Source organism: Dermacentor variabilis, chromosome 1, assembly GCF_050947875.1.
Source record: "Dermacentor variabilis isolate Ectoservices chromosome 1, ASM5094787v1, whole genome shotgun sequence".
Lineage (NCBI taxonomy): Eukaryota > Metazoa > Arthropoda > Arachnida > Ixodida > Ixodidae > Dermacentor > Dermacentor variabilis.
In genome coordinates, this window is record NC_134568.1 from 216,296,911 (window position 1) to 216,304,918 (window position 8,008).

At 39.7% G+C, this 8,008-nt stretch overlaps 1 protein-coding gene across 3 annotated transcripts in view; it reads left to right on the forward strand.

Annotated features, from left to right (window-relative positions):
* kcc (solute carrier family 12 member kcc) overlaps positions 1 to 7,774 on the forward strand; it is a 449,856-nt gene extending 442,082 nt beyond the window's left edge. For all 3 annotated transcript variants that reach the window (XM_075668661.1, XM_075668651.1, XM_075668642.1), the window contains 2 exons: positions 1,709 to 1,842; positions 3,792 to 7,774. In XM_075668661.1, coding sequence (XP_075524776.1) covers positions 1,709 to 1,842; positions 3,792 to 3,883 — 226 coding nt within the window. In that variant the 3' untranslated portion in view covers positions 3,884 to 7,774. The remainder of the gene's footprint in view (positions 1 to 1,708; positions 1,843 to 3,791) is intronic.
* Positions 7,775 to 8,008: the final 234 nt, after the last annotated feature.

The following is an 8,008-nucleotide window of genomic DNA, read 5'->3' on the forward strand; positions in this document are numbered from 1 at the left end:
TTTTGGCAAGTACACCCGATGAAATGCTGCTTCTGAGATCATGCTCGGTGCCTTGACTCATAATTCATAATTGGCTTATTGAGAAAAATAAATGCTATGTTTTTATTGTTACTTTGCTTCGAAATTTTTTAAATGAAGAACACCGTTATGAACCGTCACGGATTATTTTTTTTTTTTTTTCGTTCTGAAGCAGAACAGTAGAACGAAACTAAAACCAGAACAAAAAACATTTCGTTCTGACACCCTGATTTAGAGTGTGGTAAAGGTTGAAAAGTAAAGCGCACACATGAGGCAAAAGCTTCACAGGAGCTACCAACTGTGTTCATTCAATCAAAACAGATTGGTAATGCACATGTTCAACTTAATCACAGGCGCTGCACCAATAATGCTGTCTTGGCATTGACAGTTTAACGAATGCGTATGGTGGTCGTGTGTCTTGTCTGTTTTCTATGAAAGAGCCCACACTTTCATGCCTTCCTTGTTTCAAAGTGATTGACATCTGCAACGGGTTATGGTGAGCATTGTGCTTAGTGAAAAAATTTCAGCTATTTGCATCATAGCGCCATGAGCTGTTTACAGCACCAACACGCCATGGAATTTGGATTCGTACACGGGCTGGTAAAATTTCGTTCATGGGCTGTATGTTGTGCAGCCCTGCTGATAGAGTTCTCACATGGAGTCCACATTGTGTAAACTTCAGAAAAACTCACCGAAGAATACAAAATTCTTACTCCATTTTGCTGCTTTATGCTTTTAATGATCCTGAAGATGCAAGAAATGCGGCGAAACTAAATTTTCAATACTGATTTGATTGGTGCCTGAAAGGTATATCCATAATTGCGTTCTGAAGGTAGCCTTTCCTGCAGTACTTAGTCACCTAGTGATTCAATCTGCCACATTTTGAAAAATTATAAATGGGACAGAAGAATCTCACATTATATTTTGGGCACAGGTTCAAATACACTGTCATGTGCTTTTTTAACCCAATCCATACTACAATAAATAACAAAATTGTACCATATTTCCTAGAAATTTCCCAGAAATGCACTGTGCAGGCAGCTATATTTTCAATGCAAGCATTCAAGCAGTCCATAATAAAGAGAAAAACTGTACACAATGCCACTAATATACATAAGCACAGCCAGCTAATGTTGAAAACTGCAACCAGAAGCAGGCTGATGGATGTACTCTTCACCAGTTCTGTACCCTTCATCAGCTATATTGTTAACAATTCCAGTGTTGACTATACTCATCAGCTGTAGAGAAAAGGTTAAAGTGATTACACAAAAGAGTTCATGTTATGTACAAATGTGAAACGTTTGCTTTCATTTATTAGCATTGATTGTTCTAAAGAATACCATTTTGACATTTGAGGAATAACAGTAGCTGCTAACACAGAAATTAAGTACACTTCCACGATAAATGACAGAGCCTAGTTGCTTTTCCTTTTTGCCCCAGTGTGAATGAGGATTTATTGAGGCATTCAGGTCATTTGTGTGACTAGTACATGAACAAAACATCTGGCACATTAAAATAAATTGCAAAGTTTAACATCAACTATTGTGCGGTTTATACTAAAGTTCTAGTGCATGATGTTTAACCTTTCTGAGTTTTGATATTCTTGACACGACTATTATATGACCCTAAGGTCTGACACAGCAACACTCCTTGGGGCTTTATTGTCTTGACATGCTTGTTACTCTTGCAGGGATGAAGCCAATGTGCGCCGTATGCACACTGCAGTGAAACTGAATGAGGTCATCGTAAATAAATCGCATGACTCCAAGTTGGTAATCATCAACCTTCCTGGACCTCCTAGGATCCAGAGAGGAGAGGAGAACTGTATCCTTTGTTTGCTGCTTGGTAAAATTCTGAATTACTCTCTCTCTTTTTGACATGAAACATCTTTAAAAATGGTCATAGTGGGCGGCTTGCTAAAACCGATTTAATGGAGATTCGTTATGGCATAATCTCTTATCTTTACAACCGTACCACCCACGCACTTTGGTATTGTTGTGTAGAGGAGAGGAGTCATTACTCAATCATGCATGTGTTGCATGTGCACATAGCGTCATTTTCATGCCGTGCATGACTTAATCAGAGCTAAATTTAGCTTCTTGCTTGGGGTTCAGAGAGGCATAGCTCGGCAGTTGGTTGCTGATCCGAGCAGGGGTGGTTACTTTTGAGAGAGCTCACTCAGCCATAGTAGGTATAATCCATCAAACTTGAACCTGTGTTCATCAGGAGTTAGAAGGCCTACAAGTGTGCAATTTCTTGCAGAAATTTCACACTTGCTGGGTCATGGCACCCCCTCGTTCGACATGCAGTGTCCAGAAACGGCATGAAGGGACTTGGGCAGCAAGACAGAGGGATATACAACGCCTTTGACCATGGCGGAACGTGTCCCTCTCTGTAGGGAGCGTAAGCATAGGAGCCCCAATTGTCCATGAGTGCAGCAGGCTTGAGTGGTGCAGGGCAGTCTCGGGTGCCACCAGCAGGGGGGGTAATTTCTTTACCCTATTGGCCCAAACACCCTCTGCAAAACAAGTGGGCCCACTACAAATAGGGAGTGAGCATGATTGCAAAATGACACTCTAAGACCCCCACTAGCTGTAACATAAGTTAGGCATGTAAACTTTCAAATGCATGAATAAATGTAACTTGTGTATTTGGTTATGTCAGTTCTGTACTCTAATGCCCATGCAACATGCACAAGATGTTTTACTTACCCCACTGCAGTTGCATCCCTGATACAGCCTACCTGATCTTTGTTTATATATACACACACACACACACACACACATACACATACACACACACACAGTAGACTCCCTTCTAACAAAACAACTTATCAGAAGTTCAGTTCAACATAAGTGGTCATAGTAACAGGTTCTGTAGAGAAAATAGGCACCCCTTAGTAAACCAGGAATGAATAGAAATAAATGTAAGAGTTACTTTCAGAATTACTTTGCGTAGCATACACAGAAAACCTCAAGCCATTACATTATTATGGTTTCCTACCGCCACTCGCTCTTCTGCCAAAAAAGATAGCAAGGACGTCTGGCTAGTGTTTTCAAGAATGGTTACCTTATGGTTTGTTTATTTGCTTCCGAAATTTATTTAGCCAAATTGCCTATACTAGCACATTTTGCTGGTTATGTGCAAGTACAAATGTACATTTCTCCATAAATGCAGGATGAAAAAAAAATGTACTTCAATGCTTCCATTGACATAAGTCATTCGTGAATGAGGTGCTGGTATATGTTTCAGAAGTTGCTGCCAGAGTCGGGAAATAGCATCCGCTTGTCTCAGCTTTATTACATTGGCTTAGCTATCTAGCTAGCATCACCTAAAATAGAGGTGGACGAGGAAGTAGGGGACACCTGCATGGTGAAATGCAGGGCACATCAGTTTACATCATATGTTGGTAGTAGAAGATAGCCTCTACATTGCAAGCCTTCACCGTCACATTGTATCAAAAAAGCAAGAGCACTTTCTTCCCTGTTGTGTTGCAGTTGCATTAGCTGAAAAGCAAGCACTTCATTTAGCTTTAATGTACGAACAGTGATCCATGAGTTTTCTAGCAGAGGTATTCATCCTTTGCTAAAACAGGTTTGCCTTTACTAAAAATGTTACAGTAAGTCATAACAGGTGGTGTCAGGTCAAGAGCAACTTTTTTTTTTCTTGAAAAAAAAAAAGGCTTTTTTGTAGTCTTCTTTGCAAGCTCAGCTTAATTTACATAGTTTTCTAGTGCATATAGTGTTCTGGCCCTTAACATATTCTGTTACCAGACATGGAGTTCTTGGAAGTGCTCACAGAAGGTCTTGAGCGTGTACTGATGGTTCGTGGTGGAGGCCGTGAAGTGATCACCATCTACTCTTGAGCTGATGGTACCCCCTGCAGAGTTGCCCTTGCTGTGACCCTGCTTGAAGAGCTCATGGCAGTGCTCTTCTCTTCCGCTGTCATACTGTATTATTTATTTTTTGGTGCATTTTTAGAGCGTCTTCTTAAAGTAAGTAAGATGCTCCCTTTTAAGGTGGTTTTGAGACAAGAGTCAAGCCTTGTGGCATGCCTGTTTACGTCAGGAAGATTGTGACAAATGAAATGTGACACACATACTGAAACGTGCTGTAAACTGTTGTACTTAAGTAACATTCTTCACCAACCACTGATCAGGGTTAGTATAAGAAGTGAAGTGCCACTCGAATGTAATGGAACGTAGTGCCACTGTTATTATGTAAGTTTTTGTCAGCCGAGACACGATGAAACAGAAAAGGCTGTGTGATGCACTACATAGTTTATGAATAAGGACTGTGTTTTTAAACATTGATATAATGTGACTCATTTTTTGAAGATATTTATTGGCATCAATTTTTGTTTATAAAGGGTTGGTCCAGCCGCTTCTAGACATAATAAATCCTATTACTGCCATTATGTTCCAAATTACAAGTCTATGTTAGCTGCAGACAGTCTTTCTCATGGCTGCAGAAATTATTTGTAAGGTCAAACTTTGACTTGGTTTATGAAACATTAGTCAATGGGTCTCTTTCTGAATTTATCAGCAAGTGCTGAAAGCTCTGTTCAACTTGCATCTCTTGCCTTGTGATAATGTGCATGCATGCATATGTGCCCAAAGCCAGTCACTGCAGTTTTCAGCAAAGGACCCCTGATGTGCCACCCAAAAGTTGTGATCCATTGTATGAGAGCTAAGAGTTTAGACATTTAGAGAGTGATATTGCTGTGATTGGTTGTTCCTGTCTTAAAGTTGACTGCCTTGTGGAAATGCAGAGCAAACTGCAAGCAAACAGCTGGGCCTCTAAAGTGTGAGGCACTGCCGGCCAACTTTTATAGATCTCATTGTGGGATCTGCAAAATGTGTTGATGCAGTACTGCCACAATGCTCGACATCTTGTGCACATGTTTCAGTGATTAAAGCTGCTTATTTAGTAAACAGCTGCAGGGTGATTTTTTGAAGGCAGACTTGCCTTTTCTTTTTTTTCTTCCAGAGTTTTATGTGTGCTCAAGTCTGGTAAAATGGTTGCAGTTTTTTTTTTTTTTTGTTCTAAGTGCATTGGTGTAGCTTTCCTTTGCATGTGCTTAACAAACAGTGCATAGTAGTTAAGTATATCATACTTGTGAATACCTGTGACCCAATCATACAAACATGAATCATCATGTGAAAAAGTGCTAGTCGCATTCCCAAGTGTGTTTGTAATGTTCTTTGTTCTGTTTCTCATTACAGCACCATATGTGTGTTTTCCTGTGTGAATTCTTCTTGCTGCATTTCTCCATCTTTCCTTTTCTGCAAGATGTAAATCCGTTGGTCTTTTTATTATTATAGTAATTATCTACTTGTCAGCTGAATTGTCCTTTAGTGTGCAGTTCCGAATGACAGCATCCACATAGAGATCATTTGGTGGTGTTGGTGTATTGCAAGCTAGCTGTAACTTGTTTCACCAGTGTTTACACAGGTGGATAACTCTTAAGAGTTATCACTGAGAAAATACTGGATGACTTGGCATGTTTCACAGAAACTAAACACATCTACCTGCAAAATGTGAATAACGTAGCAGCATTTGCAATTCATGCTGTAGGCCAGTCTAAATGTGCTCTGCCTTTCATTTGCTCCTATACACTTCTCTTGCAGTGTCCTTCTCTTTGTGAGCCTTATTATCGAGGATCTATGATGGCTTTTAATACCTTTGCATAGATTTTGCATGGTCCTTGCAGAATGTAGTTGTGTAGAAGCTGGGAGATCTTTGTGTATAATATGTACCGCAAGCAAACCCATAGTACCTTGTAGCCATATGTACACATGTGACAATCCTCCCAGCAGCATTTCTTTTATCTGCAAGGCTCAACAAAACGACTGCACTTAGTAACAAAAATGAAATGAAGACAATGTTGTTTTAAAATATTGGTTAACTTGATGTGCATTGGAGTGGCTCAGGGCTGTTTGCTTTTCCTGGCTGTTCTTTACAAAGTTGCAATAAATAATGCCGAGTGACTTCAAGTTACATGAATGAATGCACCTCAGCTCTTTAGTTCGTAATGTATTTATCTGTGCTGTAGGAGTAGTTTAAAGTAGTGTTTTCATTTTAAGCATGCAAGAATAATATGAATCTAAACCAGTGTGTTGAGTGAGCTAGCTCGTGTCTTAACTTTATGCAGGAACTCGTTTGTTTGGAGTAAGCTGCTTATATGCACTTTCAACTCACTAACTAGGGCATTAAGCAGTATGGTATTCAGAAATGCATTTATTTAGACTGGCTTGCCAAGGTTATTTTCTTGTAAATCCTTTCTTTTTGCTTTATGATGAGGCTTACAGCAATTAGGCATCTGAGCTGTGCATTACAAGACCTAAAAATGGCTTGAAAAGGGCTTTATGGAAAAAACAACAGCAACAACAAAAGGCAGAATGACTGAAACTTATGACGAGCTTCGCCAACTGAACAAATGCAGTGGCAGTTGCAGCAAATACACAGTGATGCCACGTTGTTTGACAGACATAATTCAAGGTGAACTCTGCAGGTTCACTTTCCTACTTCTAAATTTGCTCTTTGTGGCATACTTTCTTCCTTCTTCAATATTAGTCAGACAAACAACGTGTGCTGCAGCCTGAAGTGTGTACTTCAGCATTCACATGCTGTAGCCAGGTCTGTAGCTGTCCTTGACGCATGTGATGTCTGCCATTTGGCATGTGTTTCCTAGTTGGGTAACAGTAGCAGTTAGTGAGGGGCTTTTAGGGGAAGCAACACCAAAGACGGCCACAGAAAAGTTGTTGAGACGACAGTGGCCTGACCGCCAGTGTAAGTAGAAAAAAAAAATGGGATAGGCATGAGGCAGCGGGCCTGTTGGATGTGTTTCCCCCTGCATAGCTCAATATTGACTGTTACAAATATACGAATGTTAGAGAAGCACTGACTGTATTTTTGTATGTACATACTCTTTTTTCCCTGACCTTCCAGATGTGAAAACGTAAAAAAGACATGCATTTATGCGACAACATGCATATTTGGTGTGGACACTAGCCTAGACAACTGGTGTATGAATATCTTTAAGAGTACTTAGTTCATGCAGCTAAATGTGCTGATTATTCCTGTGTGGCATTGTCGTTTGATGTCTCTGGTTTACTTGTGGTTTGCTGTTATGTGAAACCTGGACAAATAACTTCCACTTGTGGTGTGGACTATAGCCATCAGCAAGATATGCAATTTGTTGATCTTGGCCTGCACCCACACGAGTTGTGACTGGCAGTAACCCGGTGGCAGCGTGCTGTTACTTTTTCCTTTCACTTCTTTGCAGCACTTCCCAGATAGCGGCTCACAGTGGCTCTCATATTTCCAGGCATTTGCCTGTAGTATCAGTGATGAGTAATTTGAGGTGGTTTTAAGCGCTTGGCTCACAAGCAGCAAAGTATAAATGCATACAAAAAGACTGGCATGTCTGAACAGAGCTCTTAGTTTAATATTGGAATTGTAATATTGTGCAGAAAAGCATAGACCAAGTCATTGCTAGTATATCCTCACATGCCTGGTTGCTGTCTAGCTACCTTGCTCTTTGCCTGTTCGAAAGCAGTTCTGTAAGCTTTTATATGTACATATGTCTGTGAAATGCTACACTCTGTCCCAGATTTGTACAACTAGATTGCCATGATACAACGCAAGCTGTTCTCACTTCTAGCTTCCTGAAACATGTAAAGTGCAGTTTTTGTGTCTCATAACTCATTATATATATATATATATATATATATATATATATATATATATATATATATATATATATATACATATACATATATATATACATATATATATATATATACATATATATATATATATATATATATATACATACACACATATATATTCCTTTTGATGTGATACTGCAAGAAGCAAAGGTGAGATATGCCAGTGCTGGAAAGCGCAAGGATCGACATTTGCAAGATAAGCCTACCACTGCTGCCATTTTCTGAGTAGTACTCGCTCGAGGCTAGGTTTGCTGTTTT